The sequence below is a fragment of the Dunckerocampus dactyliophorus genome, chromosome 21 (genome assembly GCF_027744805.1).
Source record: "Dunckerocampus dactyliophorus isolate RoL2022-P2 chromosome 21, RoL_Ddac_1.1, whole genome shotgun sequence".
In the NCBI taxonomy this organism is placed as follows: domain Eukaryota; kingdom Metazoa; phylum Chordata; class Actinopteri; order Syngnathiformes; family Syngnathidae; genus Dunckerocampus; species Dunckerocampus dactyliophorus.
The window spans coordinates 12,120,386-12,142,782 of record NC_072839.1 but is presented as its reverse complement, the minus strand read 5'-3'; the positions used below and the strand labels follow the sequence as shown (position 1 = coordinate 12,142,782).

Genomic DNA, 22,397 nt, shown 5'->3' with positions numbered 1-22,397 from the left:
TTTGTAGCCCACAATTTAAATGCAAATGAAAGAGAATATTGGGCTGAGCAGCAGCAGACTGATACCAGTGTGTATATATTATTCAATAAATATGGAATACATACTGTATATACTGTACATACTATCCAAAGTACCATAGGTTGCACTTCACTGCATCATGCATAATAATGGAAACCTCAGGACATGAGATAACTAACAGCAGCTTATATTACATCATATATTTATGACCATTCTTCATCAAGGTTGCAAAAAGTGTCTTATCCTCCCAGTCTCTGCTTCCTTTCTCAGTCCGTCCACCTCGTCGGCCTCACGCTTCTTCTCCCTGGGGTGCAGGTGGAGGTAGTACAGCACCAAAAACACCAGCCCCAGCACGGAGTTTCCAAAAATTAATCCTGTGATGCCAAGAAAGAACGTGGCCGTCTGCACCTCAGGCATCAGCAAAAGCAATAGTAACGGTGTTGTCATGTTGATAAGAGAGTAGAGAAAGTAATAGACTATCATGGCTACTCTGGTGCCCTGACCTTTCACGTTAAAGAAGGTGAACGTCAGTATGAACCCCACCACGGCCCGGTAGAGCATCTCGTGACTTCTGGTTGAGCAGAAGTGGGTTTGAAGCAGGTGTGACCACGTTGTCGCCAGCAGCCACAAGATGGCCAAGGCGATCACGCTGTAGGGGCTGAGCATCAGGAGGAGGCTGTAGCTGAGGACGTGGCTGCTGATGGTGCAGAGCTTGTAGAGCAGGTAAATCGCAGTGGGGAGTCCAGAGGGCATCTCCGTGACGTGGGGGAGGGACCTCCGCAGGCAGCGCCGATAGTCCACCAGGGCCCAGGCGATGTTAAAACAGGACAGGACCATAGACAAATCTGAAAGACAGCAGACAGGACCCTCATAGATGTTTGTTGTAGATTACAACTGCCAATACCAATTGCGGTAAACTTGATTAGAACGGCACTGCCAGTGTGGTAGTCCAAGTAGAACGAGACCAAGTCAAGATCAAGACTCTAAGGAGTTAAGACTAAGTCAAAACTAAGACTAAGAGGTCTTTTAGTCAAAGACTTTGAGGTATAAAGACCAAATCAAGATCCAGACTTTTGGGGGGTTAAGACCAAGTCTAGACCAGGGCTGAGGAGTTGAGACAGAGTCAAGACCAAGACTTTAAGGAGTTAAGACCAAGTCTCCCACGAGTTGAGACAACATCAAGACCAAGATCTTGAAGTCTTCCAAGTCAAGGCAGTGACTTTTCAGTTGAGACAGAGTCAAGAACAAGACCAAGGGAACGTGACACCAAATCAGGATTTTGAGGAGTTAAGACCATGTCAGGACCAACCCACTGAGAAGTCGAGAACACATCAAGACCAAGACTTGGAGCTCTTCCAAGTCAACAAAGTGACTTTTCAGTTGAGACAGAGTCAAGAACAAGACAGAGGAAATGTGAAACCATCAGACCAAGACTATAAGAATGAGTCAAGAACAAAACAAGGCAGGGCAAATCCAAGATGAGACCCTCTAAAAGTTGTCTTGTGACCAAGAACAATCTCAAGTACTACAACACTAAGGGCTCCCATGACATGATTTCTATAGACACATGTCTGACACCTACACTGTATGATGGAGGTGTCGCCATGGTGCAGAGCTATGTAGATCTGGAGTAGAAGTTGGGGTGCACTCTCCAAAAAAGCCTCAAATAGTTTGAGCATGCTGAGGTCGGTGGCTTGGCAAAACAGACGATGGTGCACTTCCTTTGTCTCTTCCTCTTTGGAGGAATTGGTCCAAACCACACGGAACCCATTTTTGAGCAGGTGGTAGTACCTAAAAACAAGAGGAAAATGATGAAAATGAATACTTGGCATCATATTGATCACAGATACAGGGTGGGGGATCATTAGTTCATCCCTTGCTGATTTTGTAAATTTACCACCGGACATGACATGCTTTTTATGGTAGAGATGTTTTAACATAAAGAGAGAGAATATCAAGTCAAAAATCAATACAAATAAATACACCGCAGGTAGAAGCAGCCAAAATGAGTTTTCTCCGTAGGGTGGCTGGGCTCTCCCTTAGAGATAAGGTGAGAAGCATTGTCATCCGAAATTCAGAGTAGAACCGCACTGAGAAGAGCCAGATGAGGTGGCTCGGGCTTCTGAGCAGGATGCCTCCCGGACGCCTCCCTGGGGAGGTGTTCAGGGCACGTCCAAATGGTAGGAGGCCTCGGGGAAGACCCAAGACATGTTGGAGAGACTATGTGTCCTAACTGGCCTGGGAACACCTCGGGATCCACCGGGATGAGTTGGACGAAGTAGCCTGGGGAGAGGGAGGCCTGGTCTTCCCTGCTTAGGCTGCTGCCTCCTTGACCCAACCTTGGATAAGTGGGACAAGATAGATGGATATTCTAAATATTTTTAATTTCATTTTGTGAAATAATTATTTGATCCCCAACCAACCGGCAACAATTCTGAACCCCATATTCTTTACCCATGAAGCGCCCATATTAGTCCTGTCCCTTCAGCAAGAAGCTTGGTGAGAAAGAGACGACTGTTTTTCTGCTAAAGGTACAGGATGACATTGATGGACTGATAAACAGTGCAACCTTCCTGTAGCTATGAATGGGTATCTGACATGACAGTGACCCAAAATATATAAATATATTGCTAGGGCAACAATATAGTGGCTCAATGGGAAGCACATTTACTGAAGATCCTGGGGTGACCAAGCCAGTCTGCGGATCTTCATCCCATAAAAAAAATCAGTGGAGGGAACAAAAACTTGCCGAGCGACCGCCTAAAAACCTTCAGGATTTGGAGAGAAACTGTAAAGAAGAGTGGACCGAAATCCAGGGACCAACCACTAAAAAAAAAACCAAAGTATGTATGAAGCCACTTTTTGCTTGGGGATCAAATACTTATTTCACTCAATCCAATACAAAATAACTTATAACCTTTATGCAATATATTTGTATTTTATATTTTTACGTTCTGTCTAAAAATTACAGGTAAACTTACAAAATCAGCAGGGGATCAGCTCGTGAATTCCCCCACTGCATACCAAATCAATTGTAGAACACTAGTCAAAACCCTCAAACTACGGTAAGACTGAGTCTGTAAGAACTTGTTTTAAGTTAAGACCTGAGCATGGAGTATTATAAACTACAAGATTACTTGATAAAATGACTAGTAGTCTATTTTTTCTATGTGCAGACAATGGCACCCGACAATACGACAGGAAAAATTGAACCTCAGTGTGGTTCTACCTGTTTGCGTAATCGAAGCATTGTTAGAATACCATACAAGAGGGACATGCAGTCCCGACACTCCCTATGTTCGCTCCCCTATGCATGCTTTAGCTGCTGTGATATTTTGTTATAAAGTATCCAAACTATTATCAATAGTAATGAAATTACCTGGTGAAAATACCTGCACCACACAAATGGAAGACAGCAAGCCCACATTTGGATATTCCTGATATTGTCGCTATTCCTTGAGGGTTTATGAACACATCATTGATGTCATCCTTGTACCAGGCATAGCTGAAAGTCTGAGTCACAAGCATCCCGACCAGAACAAACCCCAAAGTCAGTGCTGACAATATATAACGTTCGTCGAGAACGTACTTCACGGAGAGTGCCAGATCTGTCCAGATGTCCGCAATGTACAAGAGTAGTCCACCAATGGTTAGCAACCATCGCAGTTTCGTGTACTGAATGTTTTGAAGCATCTTGGAGTCAGTTGTGAGCTGCAGCAAAGGACTTCCACACGGGGGTCACTTCTCTCCTGGCCATCCATTAACAGTCCCGACCTATGCAGCCATGTAAGGTAAAAGAATCATGCTGACATCAACTTCTTTCTATGTGGAGCCCTGATAAAATATTTGCACTGAGTAGTGTTGGCAATTATTATTAATGATAATTCATAGCTGGGAAATAAGCCCCAATTTTTAAACAGCAACTCACCTTCATGTTTCACCCACTGGACGTCCCAGACAGCAGCTCTCCTGTCCTCTTCCTTACGACTTCCGACAAGGTCCACCTCAGCGACACTGAGTAAGGAGGTTATTACATAAGACACGTGCACATGCAGGCGTTCCCTGGGCAGAGTCTTCACATGATCTCTCCTACTTTGTTATTATTATGAATGGATGACATCACTAATGAAAAGTTTAGCAAATGTTTTAGTTTCAGTTTAGGTGAATGAAAGGAGATGAGTGTGGCGTGTACATTTTAGGTGTGTGTGTGTGTGTGTCTGTGTTTTTCCTCTCAGGGTTTAGGGTGCTGACTCTGGGAGTGACTTCAGCTGAAATCACATGATCACTGATAAAGGGCAAACCTTGTAAAAACTCTTTAAACAACGTTGTTCCATTCTCGACAACACAGCATTGAGTAAACATGCAAGTAAGTTTAGTTATGATGCCAGCCCCTTGAATTTACTTTGAGGCCTAATACTTTTTTATAATTATTTTAATAAGCTTCTCCCTAAAAATGTATATTTTTTAACAAGAGGAAAATTCAGCAAATACAAATAAACATCTTTACTAAATGAAAAACTTCGTAGCAGCGGATCAGTATGATTGAGTAAAATTCTGACTATAAACTCAAGCAGTTGAAAAGACAACAATCATATTGTCATTTATTCTTGCATACATTCATTATTCAATTAAGTTATAGTACATATTCTTGTATTTCTTCATGTTAATCCGTCTGTTGGCATTCACGCCTGCATTTGTCGATTCATCGATGTCGTTTCCTGATCTTGATCTATTGTTTCCTTGTTTCGTTTCTTTCGCCCTTCTCTTCTATGAGGAAATGCTATTATCAGTAATTGCTTTTCCCTACGGCTTTTCTGACATGTTGAATTGTGCAAATATAAAAATATTCATCATCAAAATGAGCTATACCATTCCCATGTTATCATTATTATACAGCCACCATTTTTCTATTGAATTAATGTCCAAATTGCCATGCGGAGCATTACAGCTATTATTATCATTATGATTGTTATGATTGAATTCTTGTCATTATTATTAGCAGCAGTAGTGTTAGTAATAATAGTAGTAGTACTGAACCCCCCAGTACGATGCATTTATTTGCGAATGTGCTTTCCTCACAATAGGAACCTGCAAATACACTCCAATCCTCCAGGTGGCGACAGAGCACGTCAGCTGCCTCCTGTGTTTCCCACGAAACGTGTCGTTGTCTGAACGCAGCGCCCCACTCTTCCGTGGACCCTCCCACTAAGCAGAAGAGTGACACGCCATTTAATCGCCCCCTGGTCCTAGCCGTGCTTCTCGCAAACAGGAGGGAACCTCAAGCGCTCACATATAGAAGGATAAATTCACCGAAAAGAAACCACTTACAGTTGCCCTGAACGTAGCACCGAATCGTGCCGACATGGGGATCCGAAAGAAGAGCAACAAGAGCCCGCCGATGATGAGCCATGAGTTTGTGATCCAGAACCATGCAGATATAGTTTCCTGCGTTGCTATGGTGTTCCTTCTCGGCTTGATGTTTGAGGTAAATGCAGTACACATGTTGAATGGCTTCAAATGTGCGGGAGGTGCAGCAGTCCAGCGGTGGAGGCTGCTCTCTTTCACCAGCCATGCCAGCCAGCCAGCTAGCCGCCTGGCATGGCTCTCTGCTCCCTTTTCTTCGCGCTACTTCCTCCTTACAAACTTTCCTGAAGCACGCTGCTACCTTCTATCTATTTCAAATCTACAAAAAAAGTGTTAAAAGTATATTTCAGTACTTTGCCCCTGGGTGCTCTTCAAGTCCCCACATCAAATTGCCTACAGGCGCATCAAAAAAGTTATCTGACACGCCGCACAGTGTGATAGAATGAATAAACTGCTGGTTATTTGCAACCTATCGATACAAGTGATTATTGATTGAGTCAACCTCGGTTTAGGTAGTTTGCATGTAACATTGGATGTGTTACGTGGCAATCCGAGGCTGAAGAGGGCTGCCGTCAGTCTGACGCCACACGAACCCCAAGTTTTTTTCCCCCCTTTTCTACTTAGCTAAATAAAACCAAATAGCTAAATAGCATGTATTTCTCCCCATGAGCACCAAAATATAGAGTTTAAACGCCATAGTTTAATTAGAAAACATCATCTCTGAAAAGCGGCGCCGTCTGTCGCAATAAAAATCTACTTCCTGTTTTGTTTTTTCAAATTAAACAAGCTCCTTGAACGCACCGCCATGCCAGTTTTCGATCATTTGTTTCACTTTGAGATTTTTCGTGCCTTTAAGTCAGCGCTGTCGTCTTTTTTTTTTTTACCCCGCATAGAAAAATGCAACCATGAGGAAGCCACTTTAATAGTCCCAATCTAATTTGATTCATTAAATACGCAAAAATCAAACCAACGTAGGATATAATATATTAAGCAAATGTATTTAAATTAGGGGTGTCCAAAGTGCGACTGGGGGGCTGCTTTTGATTTTTTTTTACCTGATTTTTTTTTTTTTTTTTTTTTTTTTTTTTGGCTCTCTCCACATTCTAAAAATACGACTAAACAAGAAAAAAAGAAAAAAACAGCAAAAATGTGGGGGGAAAGAGCAGCAATTTTACAGGAAACAAGATGAAATATTAAGACAGTAAAGTCAAAATATTAAGAGAAAAATATATCAAAAAGTTGAAAGTTGTAGGTAAAAAGTAGTAATATGAGGAAAAAAATTAAGTTTCAATTTTTGGAAAATTAGGTTTGGGAAATATATTATGATTATAAAGTCAAAATATGAAGAAAGTCATGTTATGAGGGAAAAAAGTTGAAATGTTTGTAAAAAATAGCAAAAAAAAAAGTAATGTAAAGAAAGAAAAGTTCATACTAATAATACGCTTTGTCTCTGGTAACACAAAGCTGAGATGCAGACTGTTTTTTGTTTTAATTTAAATATAAAAGCATCTCCACATATCTTCATGGGTTGGTTTAAAAAAAAAAATGTAAACGTGGTCCCTGCATGATCCCTTTGATTTGTCAGTATGCATCCCTCGCTGGGAAAGGTTTGGACACCCCCCGATTTATATAGATAGCTTACATCTCAGCTCTGTGACACTAGTGACAGAGACTCTCTAGAAATGTATTATTCTTTGCTATTATTATTTTAGGGCTTTAACATACTGAAATACTTACCAAGGCAGCATGAAGAAAAAAAAAAGTCATGACCTGCCCCCCAGAAGTGAGAAATACCCGCCACCAGTGTCTGATATATTACGTATGTTGTGTCAATCATGACAGGCCACACCAAAATCATCCAAAAGTCACAGGCCAGTTTTTCTTTTTTTTCTGAGCGTTCAAATGCAGGCCATCCTTAAATTATCTGTAGAATGTGCCACGGGGCTACAAGAAACTAGGTGTGGGCCGCAAATAACCCCCAGGCCACACATTGCACACCACTGCCTTGAGAACTAGTAGTAGTACTACTTAAACAATGATCTGCAAACGTCAGGTTATGATTTTCCAATATTAATGTTAGGTTGCAGCTACATATTTGGACACAATATGAATTATTTGGGTTAAAAATGGGGCGCTCTCCTGCTCTGCATTACTCTAGAACAGGCTCTAGAACAGGCTCTAGATGCACTAGTATATTAGAAGTAAAAATAACAATAAAATAATGTTTTTTGTTTTGCATATCCACATTCACAGGTCACATCGAAGTTTGCGGTGTTGTTCATCACCGTCCAGTACAATGTCACCCTCTCTACAAACGGTAAGCCCACTGAGCAATTTAACAGCATCTTTTCCACTAATTTAACCTCGTCTTTATTCTCTTGTGGCGAGGTTGCACATTTTTGGGCTGAGTCGTATCACAAGTCCAGCTCGTTTTAAGGTCAACAAGTCCTGTGCCAACTTTTAGATACCGATGAGCCGACTCTCCGCCTCCCCCAGCTTGTGCAGTTAGAGTCCTATCATGGAGGCCTCCGCCGTCTCTGTAACTTATTTACAGATTGTACCTAATGAGAGGCATTTAAATATACAGGCTGTGCTGAAAGTGCCCTTGTGATTCTTGTGCAAAGCTTTCTAAACTGATACAAAAGCTTCATTGTATAACGTTTAGAACAGACAGGAGCTTATATGGTAATGGTGTGGTTTATTTGGGACAGGCATTAATAACCCGTAGGAGTGCAGGGTATTTTCTAGTATTTTTTACATACATTTGCGTTTTTTTCCTCGATACAGCCCCACATGTGGGACTGTAAAGGTATTTCTCAGCATAGGAATCAGTGTAGGAATTAAAAAAATACAAATTTAAACATGTACTGAACCAAAAACTGTGCACATTTAGAAAACAACAAAGATAAATGTAGTTAATATAATTATTCTAACAATTACTGACCTGCAAAGCCTCAGGCAGTTACTGTTTACTACATACACAACAAATATTGTGTCCCATTCAAAAAAAAAAAAAAAAAAAAAAAAAAAAAAAAGTCTTTGTCCACCTGAAGAAGCCTGACTGGCCCGTGTTGGACGGTCAAAGCAGTCAGGTGATGTCGTGTTTCATTACCTGTTTACTTCTAGGCTCGTTTTTTGCAACTTTATGGGGGGGGTAGAATACTTTTTTTTTTTTCTTTCAATTTTTGTTGTTTTTGTTCCACATATTTCAACTTTGTTCATGTAGATTTTCTTCTCATAATGTCTTTATGCCCATAATATTTTCACTTTATTCTTTCACTTTTTCCTCAACCTAATTTTCCAAAAATGACAACTTTCATAATATTACGACTTTTTTGGGGGGGGAATTTCCCCCCATATTACGTTATTCTCATAAATATACGACTTTGTTTTGTTAGATTACAACTATTTTCTCATATCTTAAAAGAAATAAATTTATTGCTGATTATTTCCCATTTTTGCAATTTTTGTTTTTAGTTTCTTGTGCTGCGGGCCAGTAAAAAAAAAAAAAACAGCAGCTGGCCGCAAATGGCCCCCAGGCCGCACTTGGACACCCCTGACATAGTGATACCAGTTTTTAGTGTTGTGTGTGTGTGGCATACTGACGTCGTACAGTATTTCTCCGCTCATGTCGTATGAATAGAATGTAGCTGTACAGAAAGGACCTTATGGAAAGTACTTTCCTTCTTTATAATCAGTGGCTCATCATGTCGGCATATATGCAATAGTTGCTTCCTGTGATGACTTGACTATAATCGGTGTGTTATGAAAGGGCCAGAAGAGACAGCTGTGAACCACTTCCACCACGGTTTCAAAGATTTGGCCACCATCTTTTTCTACATGCTGGTGGCCATCATCATGCACGCCATCATCCAGGAGTACGTGCTGGATGTAAGTCACACTTCACACACATTTCATATTCTGCATTTGATGCGTGCTTTGTAATTCTGCTAATCCGCATTGATGGCTAACTGCTCTTTGGCACAGAAAATTAACAGAAAGAAGCACTTCTCCAAAACCAAACACAGCAAGTTCAACGAGTCGGGTCAGCTCAGCGCTTTCTACTTGTTCTCCTTCGGTTGGGGCACGAGCATCCTCCTCTCTGTGAGTACATTTTTGTCACCTTCCTCAGCTTGTAAACTACACTTTGTCCGGCTTTCTATACAAGCGCAGTCCAATTATTACATTAATAATGACTTCAAGCTGCAAAGCCTTTTTGGTCATTATGTCTATAAACAGGAAATGCAAAGATGTAGGCCTGTCACGATAATCGATAAAATGATTAATCGAGCACTAGAAAAAAAAATGAGGTTAATCATTTTGACGGCTCGATAAATCGTCATGTACGACATGTACTTGTGCCTTTTCCGTTTCCTCGTCTTGCTGTAGCACACAGGCTGGATGACAGAGGGTTCACTCTGCTTGTATCCGAGCACATTGGATGTATAGTCACATTAAGGGAAAGAATGAGCCATTCAGCATCTTTGTCACAGTACGCGGAGGCGGGGGCTAGCTACTTATTGATTGAATACACTGAGTGCTAGCTAGTAAACGCTAATATGAATGAAAGCACAAAAGCGATAAGTTTCTAAGCCGAATGCCACAGTTCCAGTGTGGATGTGCTGTGGGAGGTTCGTCCCGGCGGTTGGCACTTGCTGGGGTGTTTGGTCAGCGAAGTGAATGGATAGTGCCGGGCGACGCGAGCTCGCAATACCCAGGGTACTTTTAAATTGAACTTGAATATGAAAATAAACATGTCCATGTCACAGGAGAACTTCCTGTCCAACCCAGTGTCCCTGTGGGAAGGTTACCCCCACACGCTGATGCCGTAAGTAGTCACACACACACGCACACACACATCTAAAAAAACAAAAACCAAAAGTCTTCATCAAGCAAGCCTTCCAAATTTCAATTTATTATTGTCGCCCCAGGTTCCAGATGAAGTTCTACTACATTTGTCAGATTGGCTACTGGCTTCACGCCCTCCCCGAGCTCTACTTCCAGAAGACAAAAAAGGTAACGGCCACAACATTGGGCACACCCGCACACACTGATGAGATCCAGTGTGAGAGATGTATCAGAATTTGGGCCTTAAAGATAATAATGCGCCTCTTACTGTGCGCAGCTTAATGAAACCCCCATTTTCCGGCCTCAGCGGTAGTAACGGAGCTGTCATAAAAGTGGGACGGTAGTAGTGGAAGGCAAATCCATCTACTGATCTGTTAGTGGGATGCTGTGTCAAATGTGGCTATTTTAATGTACAGTTGTCCCTCACCATTTCATGCTTCATTCTATTAAGGTTTTTCATTAAAATGTATATCTTTGAATACAGGCTATTATTAGTTTAAAAAAAAAAATAAAAACCTACAACAAAAAACACATTTAAGCAAATTGTGCAGGGTTTTTTGCCTAATTTATGCAGAGTTCAGGGCTCAGAGTTCAGAAGCTGGACTGCTGTGCAGACAAAGGTTGCCCTCCTTTGTGTTCTGCATCGTGGACATCTTTGCGTATGACCTGATGGGAGCCACTCAGACGCAGAGTGTGGTGCGTGTTCGGGGTCCTGTAGGATCCTGTGAGCAGTGCAGGTTATTTATTGGTCGTAATATAACGATAGAGCTCTAACAGGGTGCCATACGTTGGGGTAATACGAGTGTAAAGGTGACTATAGGGGTATTATTTCATGTTTAGAGGGCCCAAATAATGTTATTTACCTTATTTAGAAGGTTGTAAACAGGTTTTTTTATACTTTAACTACGAAAATATTCAATTTAGGACTGCTACTGTGCGGAAATTCATTTATCGCCGTCAGCTCTGGAACCAGTTAACCGCAATAAACGAGGGATTACTGCATTTCTATGCGAAAGAGGCTTGTGATGGAGTGTAGTTCTATACCACTGTCGACTACAACCGGTAGGAACAGTAAACAGGCCACGTTTCACACAGTATTCCTTTAGAATTGAGAGATTAACGACTTCCCATTTAGATTTAAGCTTGTTAATGTCCAATGAAAGTAGTTGTCAACACAGTGAGATGCACACAAAGACCACAAGGCAGTGGAGCACCCTTACAATGACAAAAGCAGGGAGTGATGATTTGAACCGCTGGCATTTATTTCCACTGTTGGATGTGATCTGATCCTTTTTTGCGTTTACGTAACGTTCCTGTCCCATTTTTAACCATCAAATACAATGCAGAGGCTTTGACAGGTTGATGAAATGACCAGTAACAGACAGTTTCAAATGTGTGTTGTCCTTTTTATTATAGGAGTGAGTGACAGTGACAGGAAGACAGGCCAAAGTCAAGCGGAGTGGAAGGTTGACCCCCCCCAGTTCAGGGCCTGGCTAGGAGAGGTGTCAGGAGAGTCTTCTGATGTTGGCAACATCGGTTTTTCGCCAAATCTTATCTGTGGTGGTCCAAATTTATTAGCGATGGGCCGCCATAAGTAAATGAACTGCCGGATGGCAAAGACAGAGTTCCAAGATTTTGTTTACAGTTGCCAGCTGGATGAATTTGTCAGTGACAGAGCAGAGTATGCAGCACTGTGAGGCTTGCAGGAGAGGAGTCCTGGTTCAGGGTGCAGAGCGCAGTTGATGAAGCGTCAAAGGAGCAAGGATGAGGTATGTGCAGTACTTTGAGGATGACAAAAAGGAAAACGAACCACCTTCAGAGGAGAAGGAAAGAAAACCACCAAGAAATAGACAATATGAAAGCAAAACAGCCAAGAGTAATGAAAAGCAGTGAGATGATGCAGAAAGAGGAAGACGAAATGTGCCGTGAATGCAGAAAAAAAAAACAAGGACTTCACATTGACTAAGTCAAATGCATATCGAAGTGAGAGATAAGAGTGACAAACACTGGAAAGCCTGCAGGAGAGTGTCGAGAAGCTACGAGAACCAGCTACGGTGTTATTTAAATGACATTGTTTTATATTAACCTTTTTGCACTGCAGGATCAAATTCATTTGAATATTTATGTTCATGACAATTTGTTTTGCTTGGTGATATAGATTTATGTTTGGTAAATGCAGGTACCAGATGTGTAAAGGGTTGTGAGCGACAAACCGATGTGACTGTGTATCCGTTTTGACAAGCGAGAGCTACGACTGCATCAGTAGGATCCATAAGAATCAGCCATAAAGTCTTAGATCGATCGATCGATTGAAGAGATATGCACCAGGTAGGGCAACACTAGCAGCCTGGGCTGCCCGGGAAAGGATTGTCGCACATGCTCCGTAGCTTGCTGTGTCTTAAGACAAGAATGGATACAAGTAGTCGCAGTGCGTACATTATAGCGATCTAATTTATAATATGTATTGTGTAAAAGGAACAGACAGGAACAACATCAAATTAAAAGCACAAAATGAATACCAACCCACCATTCACCAGTACGAGCCTGGGGTTGTTTTTTTTTTTAGAAGATTATAACATCGCTGTTTGCAGGCATGAATTAACTTGAGGTTGTGCACCAATGAAGCAATGTGCACGTTAGCACTCCGTAACATCATCAAATCTTACCACAAAACACGTTTTTTTAAATAGTTTTACATGCAGAAAACAATTCTAAATGCATATAAATACATATAAATGATGATTGAACTTTTACCTTGAAAACGTGATATATAACATTACTTATGACTCAAACATTTCAAGCCTATAAATTGGCTCGAACTGACTATCTTGTTTGGCTTGAGACTTGACTTGGACTTGCACGCCTTGAGACTTGCAAAACACTGACTTTCGTCTTGTAAGTGCACTGTACGTGTGGGCCAACACTGAGATGACGTCTTGGAGCCTGTAGTTATTTCCTGTCGCACTTCCTTGGTTCTGCAGCATTGTTTCCAAAGAATCCCAGCTTTCCCAATTCTGGGCCATGTTGTGTAAATATTTTGCCGTTTGTGTTTACGGTGTAGGAGGACATTCCACGCCAGCTTGTGTACATCTTCCTCTACCTGGTCCACATCGCAGGCGCCTACATCCTCAAGTAAGAGTCTGGAAAGCAAGAGCCGATGCTGCCCTTTTTTGCGTTTACGTAACGTTCCTGTCCTGTTATTTCTTCTTCCCTGCAGTCTGAACCGCCTGGGCCTGGTCCTGCTGGTGCTGCACTACTTTGTGGAGCTCCTCTTCCACGTTTCCCGCCTCGTCTATTTCAGTAATGAGAACAGACAAATGGGGTGAGATCACTCTGAAGTTCTCAAATGTCACACCTCGTAAAAGATGTGTCCAAAGTGCAGCCTCTGTCTTGGAAGATGGACTCATTTATCCTCTCGTCCTTCAGTTTCACCGTGTGGGCAGTGCTGTTTGTGCTGGGACGGCTGCTCACCCTGTCTCTGTCCGTCCTCACTGTGGGTTTTGGCCTCGCCAACGCCGAGAATCAAGGCTTTGATTTGGCCGCCGGAAACTTTAACATTCTTTTTGTGAGGTAAGTACGTGATCCCGGACAAGAGCCGAATTATCAGCACTCGTAGAACAACACTTCCACCATCTCCAAATTAACACTAAAACTCCCTTATTCTTTATCTGTTTCCTCTCCCTCCCAGGATAACTGTCCTGGCCGCCGTGTGCCTGACTCAGGCCTTCATGATGTGGAAATTTATCAATTTCCAGCTGCGCCGGTGGAGGGAGACCGCTCAAGCTCAGACCTTGAAAAAGAAACAAGTACCCTCCAAGAGCAAATCAAAGAAAGATAAAGGCAAGGCACCCATAAAGGATTACATAAATAAGTACAAGATTACAAGAAAAAAAAAACATTAAACAGTTGGTTAAAAAAAAAATAATAATAATAATAAAACGATATATTAAAATATAGAAAATATATTATAGTGCGTATCATTGTTTTTAAAAGTTATTTTAAAAAAAAATTACATTGGACTGAGGAGCAATGGATGAATTTAATTTACCAAAAAATGCAATAAACATTTACTGATGTATATACAATATATTATCATAATATATTATGTAAATATTATATAAAATATTTTTATATAATATTATAAAAATATTATATAATATAAATCATATGTTATATAATAATATAACAGAATAATGAATGTGATGTAAAAGTTATTTAAATAATTAACAACAATAAATAAACACAATGCTAAATGAACATAAATAGAATTTGGGGGGGAATTGAATGTACATTGAATCTATAATAATAATAATAAAGTACTAGCAATACTGTTTCCAAAATATATATTATATAAAAATATTCAAAATTATATATGTATTCTGTTTAACCTCCAAATAAAATGCATTATAATTGGAGAAAAGAAAGGGAGGAATATTAAAAAATAAATATCCAGTAAAATGATAAATAATATCATAAATACAAGGGGGGTTTTTTTGTACAAACTGGAAACAAATCAAATTTAAAAAAAACACTTAAATTAAAAAAAAAAGTCTAAAACTAAGAATAATTTATTCTATAATAATAAAGGAGTGAAACTATAAAAACAAGCAATGACGAAGGGGAAATGAGCTAAATCACCCGCCAAAAAAATGGACATTTTACTTGAAAAAAAGGGCAAAAATGCAGTTCTGTCTGAAAGTGGACTAAGCAGCAATAACTTTGGGGTAAATTCATGTAATCTGTTTACATAAAAGTCCAATGTTAAGCCTGAAAGAGCATTTTATTGTGGAATTATTGTACAGAACGACAACCTAAATAAGCCCAATATGTCCCAATAAGTGTGTGTGAATTCAGGCTGTACTTTGTCCCACTTTTATCGGCGCGCAGTTCATTAACAACCTATTTTCCAATTGATGGTTGAACGTGGTCACATGCTCATGCTGATGATACATGGGGTTAATAGGTAAGTGTGACTGCGTTAACAAGTTATGTAACCTGGTGTTCTTTGTTTAGCCAATGGTGTAAACGGAGTCAACGCCCATGCAGCTGATTCACCAAGATCAAGAAAGGAGAAGTCGTCTTAAGAGAATCTCCCACCCTGCCTCCCTCTCGCCCGCCCCCAACCCTGTGCCTCCTTGGTGGTATCCGACATGAGATGAGACGTTTCTCGGCCGCCATCGATTTATGCATTTTCAGCTTTCACTCAGCGGACATCACAGCTACTAGGAAGGCGAGGAGGGCGTCACCACTTCGGTTTAAGATTCGGTGCTCTGCTGTGCCATTTTGAAAAGAAAACAGAAATTCTGGAATAAACTATACTGTATTAAAAAAAAAAAAAAAACTTATTTAAGAAGTGCCTATTGCCACAGATGGTTTTGTACAGGGTGTGTAATTTTAAAATTTTAAAAATGTGTCTTTTGATGCGCCCCCATGTCTGCTCCATCTAGTACTTTATAGTTTATTTTTTCCCTTCTGTGTATTTATAACTGCCAGTGTACAGCTTAAACACCGTTGGGTTAGCTAACGTCCAGTGTAATCTAACCACCTGTAGCTTTGTCTCTCCGTTGTAGCAAAGCAAAGACCACTTCACTGAAACCACAGATCGTGCAAGTATTTTTTTTTTTTAAATCATGGGTCACGCAGTGGCGTTGATAAGCAGCAGTCTACATCATCGTATGGCTGTTAAGTGGGCTCCCCATTGGAAGAGTTTATAAAGGTTCTGTAATTACAGGGAGCAACACGTTCTGTGTCATGAGCACATGCTGCAGTTCTATTATTGCATTAAAAACAAAAAAAGAGGGATTTGATGTAAAAGCATGGATGGATTTCCTTTTGATTGTGCCAAATAAACCAGATTGACTGTTGATGTCTGCTATTTTGTTGACATAAAACGCACCACAATAGCTAGAGGTGAGTGTTACCTTGGCGACAGACAATGTGATTTTTGTAAACATTCTTTTATCAAAATAGTCCACATACATTTACTAAACATTTGTTTTACTGGAAAATATTTACTCTTAGCAAAACTGCAAATTTGGAATATAGTTTTTTTATAATTTTTTTTCCTAGTATATTGCTTTAAAGCTAATTGTTTGGTTCATAAATATTTAGTTATAATCTTTATTTTGAACAGCCAAATGAGCCACATTTTAACCACAGCCATTGACGAAATATTTCTTCATTTGAGTCGCACCATTATACTTTTTAAAATGTTCCGTTTGCACCACTAACGAAACTTAAATAGTCTATTTTGGTGTATAAAATATATATATTTAAATACTGTACCGCATGACTGAATGATTAAAAGAAATACAAATACCGGACGCACTTACTACACTACTTATTCATGCTATTTATTTACTTGAATTATTTGTATGTTAAACAGCCAATCTGCATTATTTTACTCTATTTACCTGAATACATGTTGCTAATATGGCCGCTAGATAGCGCTGTTGCACAATTTTCCCCACTATACATGTTTTTATTTGTATTTGTATTTTTTTTAATGAATGATTGATAGCAAATTAAATAAAATTAAATTAAATTGACAATATTGGTGTTATGTGATTTGCAAAGTCAATTTTGCAAAGCACTGTATCTAGGACGATTATGAACAATAATTCTGATGTTTATTTAATTCAAACAGATTCTACTCAAATATAACTTTAAGCTAGTGCTAGTGTTTTTTATTTGAACACTTATTATAGATTCTAAATATAATATATTAATGGTCTTACATGCTGTAATGACTTAAAGTGTACTTAAAATGACATAATTGAGGGCAACATCACAAGTGATGGCAGCGTTGTAATATATCGTTTTGTTGTTCTAAAACGCTGATTCGACACACATTTTACAGCCAAAGTCGCCATGATTGTCGTCCTGTCAAAATACAAATAATGAGTAATACCGTGGAACCCTGACAGCTACGCGGGGGTCGCTAGTGGGCCGTGCGGGAGTAGATTGCTCGCCGGAGCCCAGTGATGTGCTTTGGTGTGGGGGAGGAAGGGAAAAAAAAGCAGCTACCAGCCAGATAAACACTCACAGCGGTGGCTTGCGGACTAGCAAGGAGTAACATGGCGGCGGCACTGTTAGCCAGCACAAATGTTGTTTCACTGCCGCGAAGGTCAGCCTTGTCTGTGACACACGGAAACTAACAGCGAGGAGTCAAGTGTTAAATCGTAAGTAGATCGAAGGGCGTGTGGTGGCCGGGGTTGTGTTTTTGACTTCCCGCGGTGCTCGATCGTCAATCTCGGTTGTCTGGCACTTTGGCTCCTTAGCTTAGCTTGTTAGCCAGCGTTAGCTTCTTGGCTAGGCTGGTGTCAATAGTGTTTTCTGGTCAAGACAGCGAGCTTGCAAGCGACTTCTTCCAACGTCTATCAGTCGTCTCAATCTAAAGCATTGTGGCTGTTACAACACTTGCTAAGAAAGGGTGCACAGTGTACTTAAATCTTTGTTTTATGCTAAGTAAGCGACCAGACAACACCGGACGAAGTTGGGGCAGCATAAACGTAGTTAGCATGTTAGCTGTTTAGCTGAATGCTAACTTTGATTGCCTGTCACAACATATGCAAATAGCGTTTCTTAATATTCTGTGCTTTGAGCTGCATCCGTTTCTTGCCATCTCGCTACTTTTAGGAGAAGTTGATGTGTGTTCGTACGAGGTGAGCTCAACTTTAAAGGGACATCACTTTAACATGCAAGAGGGACATTTTGGGCCATTTAGTTTGTTTTAATTTTGCCTGTGTTGAATGAATAAATTGTGGATGTGACATTTGATAGCTGATCGTATTGGTTTTTTTTGTTGGTTTTTTTACATTTTACAATAGTCATCTGTTCTTTTTTCATTAGCCAAAAATGGCAACAAAAACTGACACATTTGTTCTTCGTGTCAAAAAACGTTTTGTTTTAAAAATGACGTTTCTGATGCCACATTCACCCCAACATAAACTTATGCAGTTCTTTTATGTTTAAATGTCCATGTGCACGACTGGCTGTCAATTTAAACTGTTTTATATTTGTCCACCAGATGGCACTACTCTTTCCCCATTCAAAGCATGCAGCAACTTTTACTGTTTTCTGCAAAGGTGCCTTGTTGCAGGTGTCTGTCTCATGTTTGGAAGAGTATTGCGAAAAATATATACCGTCTTTCAAAGGGTTGAATTCCGAAAATCTGAATTTAGAATTAATAGTATATTTACTGTAGAAAAATGCACGAAAGTTAATGTTGCTGGCAATTATTGAACTATATAGCATTGTTTTGATTTTTTTCTCAATACTTTTTAAAATACTTTATATATTTCAGTAAAAAGTAGCTTTACAAGATTGCCTTATTGAAAAATTTGTGCACCGAGAACCTCAACTGTGAGTTTTTGTTTCAATCTGAACAAAATAACTGCAGGAAAATCAGTTTTGCTGTCAATACTTGATCCTTCTCAATAGCTCGTAGTAATAAGTAAATACAGTACGCAGTAAAGCAAAAAGTTCGCACGGGTTTCACAGCTTGACTAATTCCAAACTACGCTGACACGCAGCCCGCAAAGTGTCGTTTCAACAAATTATCAACACAGCTCTGGCTAATGCAGGCGGAATGCATCCCGCAGAACCAGTTGAGCAGTTTCCGTGCCCACCTGATGGCGCGCGGGACTCCTGTCACATCACTGGCACTGGCTCTAACGTGACATGTTGTACAGCTGCAGGGATGTAAAGTAGCCCCGGTGCCTTCATGCCTTTCTGTCTTGACTACTGGAAGCTGAAAGACGTCTCCTTGTTATTTACGGAGGCAGAGAATGCAGTTAAAGGGGAGCCTTCAAATCTGAATGCACAAAAAGTCACCCTGGAACTGTTTGCCGCTGAATGCATCGCCACCTTTTTAACGGTAGGATGTTGTATTCATTTTGCCGTAACGCGTTCTCTGTGATTGCTTCCTACGTTGCCCTTGGAAGGCAAAGGGGGCGAGTCCCGTAGCGGCGTCCCTGATGCGAAAGTGGCCTCGTTTTGAACTTGTGGGAATGTGACACATGCCTGCAATCACCAATGAAAGCCGCTGCCTGCCGTATACACAAAGCTTTTTTTTTTTTTTTTTTTGCGCAGCTGCTCGACGCGCGTGAGCACTTTCTGTGACAGGTGAACCGGCACGTTTGATTTGTCATTTGCGAGCACGTACGCAAGTATGTGGACTGTTTAAACGAGGGACGCTCAACCGGCAGGGTTAAGAGTAGTGCTGCACCCTCATTGGCCGGGCGGCTAGAACAACAGGTGTGTGACAGAGCAGGTTCCAGCTCATCGCTGGATTCAGCAACTGGCAACTTTCACCTCCATGCTAAATCCTTCTAGAGTTAGTTAGCGCTACTGTTTTGGTGAACATCATCGCCTGCATAATCGGAGACCAAACTCTTTGTGTGCTGTAGTCTCTGGCCTTTGCCCTGTGATACAAGGCTTTGTTGCGTCACCTGACTGATATTGTAATCATCTGACCCTTGTTCTCTTGTGTGTGCCGCCAGTTATTTTCCCTTTGCTAGATGACTGCTGGACTGGCAACACAGCAGCCTTGTCTAGAATCACTGTTTTAAACCTGAAACCAAAACGTGTGCATTCAGCTCAGTTGATTTTCATGATTCTTCAAAGGGGTATAAAATGTATATTTGGTGCCATTGACGCCAAATCATAACCAAATTGTTTAAAGCTTGAAAAATCTCCAGAAATGCTGCTCCGAAAATATTGCACCAGAATCAGTTCATGATTAGTCAAAACTGGACTTTTGTCAAATATTGCATTTTTTAAATGTTATTTTGGGGGGGATCTACCGTAAATTCCGGTGTATAATCCGCACCCACTAAGCTTAGAGGGAGAAAACAGATTTGTACATACAGTATATACGCCGCACGTGTCCACGTCATAAGGCATATTGTATGACATCATAGGCATGCGACGTAGCTGACTTCCGGCTCCTGTCCCCACGTGGCAGCAAGCTAATAGGCGGCTAACAAGGATGTTTTGTGTTGAAAAAGTGCAGTGTGCGCGACAAGCTACGCAACATATTGTATGCTAACTAGAAAATGTACGCAAACCTAGGCAAAATTTTGCCGTAAATTTTTTACATTAACCGAAAAACACACTAACCAAGACATACACTAACCGAGGTACTGCTGTATAGACTTTTTTTTTTATTTTTTTGTTCAATCTGTTTTTTGAAACCACTATTGGTAACATGCTAGCTCGTGTACCCGAGTTGGTTGCTGTAGTTCATTTACATCTTTAGTCCCTGGGCAGACAGGAGAAACAATGAAGAAGAGTAAGAACATAACAGGATACGAAACGGGCCAATCTGTTTCTCATCAAATATGTTTTGGTTTAATAAGTAGCTACTTAGCTAGCTTAGAGTTGACTGTAGAGTCGCAGAGTCTAAATTCCTTTTGTCTGTTGAATTCCTAAGTTGTAATGCAGACTCCAGTACTTTGGGGGGCGCTAGTGCGCAATGCAAATGCCGTCTCCGTCGTCTTCTGTACGTGTTTTTTGCTGTTGCATTTAAATGGTTTTTTTAGTGTTTGGCAAATTTGTAATCATACTGGTAGCAAATCTATGAAAAACCAAGCTAACATCCTTGGTGCTAAAAGTATCGCAGCTTTATTGGGAACGTTTGGGAAGTTATAATGGTTTTGTTCCTCAATCAATCGGCATTAAAGCCTAACTTATTTAGGCTTGTCGTCACAGCAGCTGTCCAAAACAGGAGCTCAACAAGTTGGTTATAATTGAAGTAATAACGAAACGGAGGGTCAGTAATTGGGGGACCCAATCGTGTCTATTTAACAGTAAACAAACACAGCAGTTGCCATGCTGCTTCTTATTGCGTTAGCTTATCCGTCCATCAGTTATTGTGGCAGGGCCGCAGTTTTCTCTACAGGATGCCGCCCCTCCTCCCTCCCCGCTGACATCCGCTTGGGCACCTCACCCTGCTGGCTCTGCGTTTGTGTTGTCATGGAAACAGGCGTGTGACAGGTCCTGGGTGGGTGTGAGGGATGAGCTGCGGGGGTAATGGCTGGGCTTTTTTTTTTTTTTTTTTACAGTAGAGACATGGAAGGGAGCTGGGCAGGCTGCGTAAAGCGAGGCGGGGATGGTTGATGGGACGCCGCAAGGGCTCTGACATGGAAGAGAAGAGGAGGAGTGAGACTATTTACTGCAGCCCCGCTCTGAGGCGCTCGGTCATTGTGTTGTTATAACTGACCTCGAATCAGCCATGCCATCTATCTGTGCTCATACAGTGCTTTCACTACGCAGGGCCCAAATGAAGGCACATTTCTTTTTATAAAATTATACATTCTATCAGTCTACAGTAGGGCGAAATGGATTAAAATCCACATTGCAGGTTACATAGGCTCAAAGAAAAGCTCGGCTGGGGGGGAGCTAGAAAAAATGAAACGATCCAAGTGTAAGATGTACTTTTGTCACAATCCTTATGTGAAACATGAACACATTTCTTTCCCTTTTCTGTCCGTCCTAACAAGAGAAAAGGAGTTGGTCTGAGCCAGCTAACCGCACGTCATGGGAGGTATTTTGACGCTAAAGCCCTAACAAAAAACCCACCAACATTTACATAACCAACCTGTACTGTATATTAATCGATCTACAGCGATATTGTTATTGTAACAGCTAACACGAAAAACCATATTTATCTGGCGGAATAACACAGCGTCACTCGCAACGCCTCAGGCCACTGCAACGGGACAGACGGACGGGTGGATACTACTGGCTCTCAATTTCACTACGAAGACTCCACAAGATGCTCGTTTGCTGTCAGCAGTTTTTACCTGAGGACTGGAGCACAAGTCGTGCTGGAAGATGAAGACAAAGTCGCGTTAGCGCCTATGGGCTATGTCAAATCAATGCGCCTAGGAAAGAAGTCAAGGTAACGTTTAAAGTCATCGAAATACGGCAAGATACTGTAAGTATTACATGCTACCATCAATGTGATCACAGCATGTATATGAAACGTTGTTGGAGGCTTTTTTAGAGGGCTTCACAGTCAAAATAGGTCCCTCCCGTGACGTGCACTGTTAGCTGGCTCGTTTTACTAAAGAAATATGTGTTCATGTTTCACATGGGGATCGTGGATGATGGGCAAAATAAGAAAACATTTTTAACAAGTGCAGGTGCAAACACTGGGTTTC

At 40.9% G+C, this 22,397-nt stretch overlaps 3 protein-coding genes across 9 annotated transcripts in view; 2 read left to right on the top strand and 1 right to left on the bottom strand.

The window, feature by feature from the left end:
• xkr9 (XK, Kell blood group complex subunit-related family, member 9) lies at nt 1–4,050 on the bottom strand. 2 transcript variants are annotated; one of them, XM_054765760.1, is made up of 4 exons: nt 3,947–4,050; nt 3,398–3,792; nt 1,601–1,809; nt 1–863 (listed from the first exon to the last, which is right to left on the bottom strand). In XM_054765760.1, the coding sequence occupies exons 2-4, from the start codon at nt 3,709–3,711 to the stop codon at nt 238–240; spliced, it is 1,149 nt and encodes a 382-aa protein (XP_054621735.1). In that variant the 5' UTR covers nt 3,712–3,792; nt 3,947–4,050; the 3' UTR covers nt 1–237. The 2 variants fall into 2 exon arrangements, with proteins under 2 accessions (XP_054621735.1, XP_054621737.1); XM_054765762.1 differs by having other exon boundaries at nt 3,608–3,792.
• Nucleotides 4,051–5,186: 1,136 nt separating this feature from the next.
• Nucleotides 5,187–16,094, top strand: tram1 (translocation associated membrane protein 1). Of its 2 annotated transcripts, none has more exons than XM_054766181.1 (11): nt 5,187–5,503; nt 7,636–7,699; nt 9,161–9,273; nt 9,370–9,486; nt 10,152–10,210; nt 10,314–10,398; nt 13,292–13,362; nt 13,448–13,552; nt 13,657–13,800; nt 13,919–14,070; nt 15,244–16,094. In XM_054766181.1, the coding sequence occupies exons 1-11, from the start codon at nt 5,381–5,383 to the stop codon at nt 15,312–15,314; spliced, it is 1,104 nt and encodes a 367-aa protein (XP_054622156.1). In that variant the 5' UTR covers nt 5,187–5,380; the 3' UTR covers nt 15,315–16,094. The 2 variants fall into 2 exon arrangements, with proteins under 2 accessions (XP_054622156.1, XP_054622155.1); XM_054766180.1 differs by having other exon boundaries at nt 5,188–5,503; nt 9,155–9,273.
• A 1,032-nt stretch (nt 16,095–17,126) lies between these two features.
• Nucleotides 17,127–22,397, top strand: part of ncoa2 (nuclear receptor coactivator 2) — a 50,759-nt gene continuing 45,488 nt past the window's right edge. For 3 of the 5 annotated variants that reach the window (XM_054765456.1, XM_054765455.1, XM_054765457.1), the window contains exon 1: nt 17,127–17,411. The gene's annotated coding sequence lies outside the window, so the exon portion shown is untranslated. The remainder of the gene's footprint in view (nt 17,412–22,397) is intronic. The other 2 variants (XM_054765459.1, XM_054765458.1) reach the window with 1 other exon arrangement.

What these genes read in the sequence shown, in the direction of transcription:
- xkr9 (XM_054765760.1), bottom strand. Translation starts at nt 3,711, where the DNA reads ATGCTTCAAAACATTCAGTACACGAAACTGCGATGGTTGCTAACCATT. An exon ending in GGTGCAGGTATTTTCACCAG is followed by an intron (nt 1,810 to 3,397) that starts GTAATTTCATTA and finishes TCTTGTTTTTAG; the next exon opens with GTACTACCACCTGCTCAAAA. An exon ending in CGACACCTCCATCATACAGT is followed by an intron (nt 864 to 1,600) that starts GTAGGTGTCAGA and finishes GCTGTCTTTCAG; the next exon opens with ATTTGTCTATGGTCCTGTCC.
- tram1 (XM_054766180.1), top strand. Translation starts at nt 5,381, where the DNA reads ATGGGGATCCGAAAGAAGAGCAACAAGAGCCCGCCGATGATGAGCCAT. An exon ending in TGTCACCCTCTCTACAAACG is followed by an intron (nt 7,700 to 9,154) that starts GTAAGCCCACTG and finishes GTGTTATGAAAG; the next exon opens with GGCCAGAAGAGACAGCTGTG. An exon ending in ACTTCCAGAAGACAAAAAAG is followed by an intron (nt 10,399 to 13,291) that starts GTAACGGCCACA and finishes TTTACGGTGTAG; the next exon opens with GAGGACATTCCACGCCAGCT.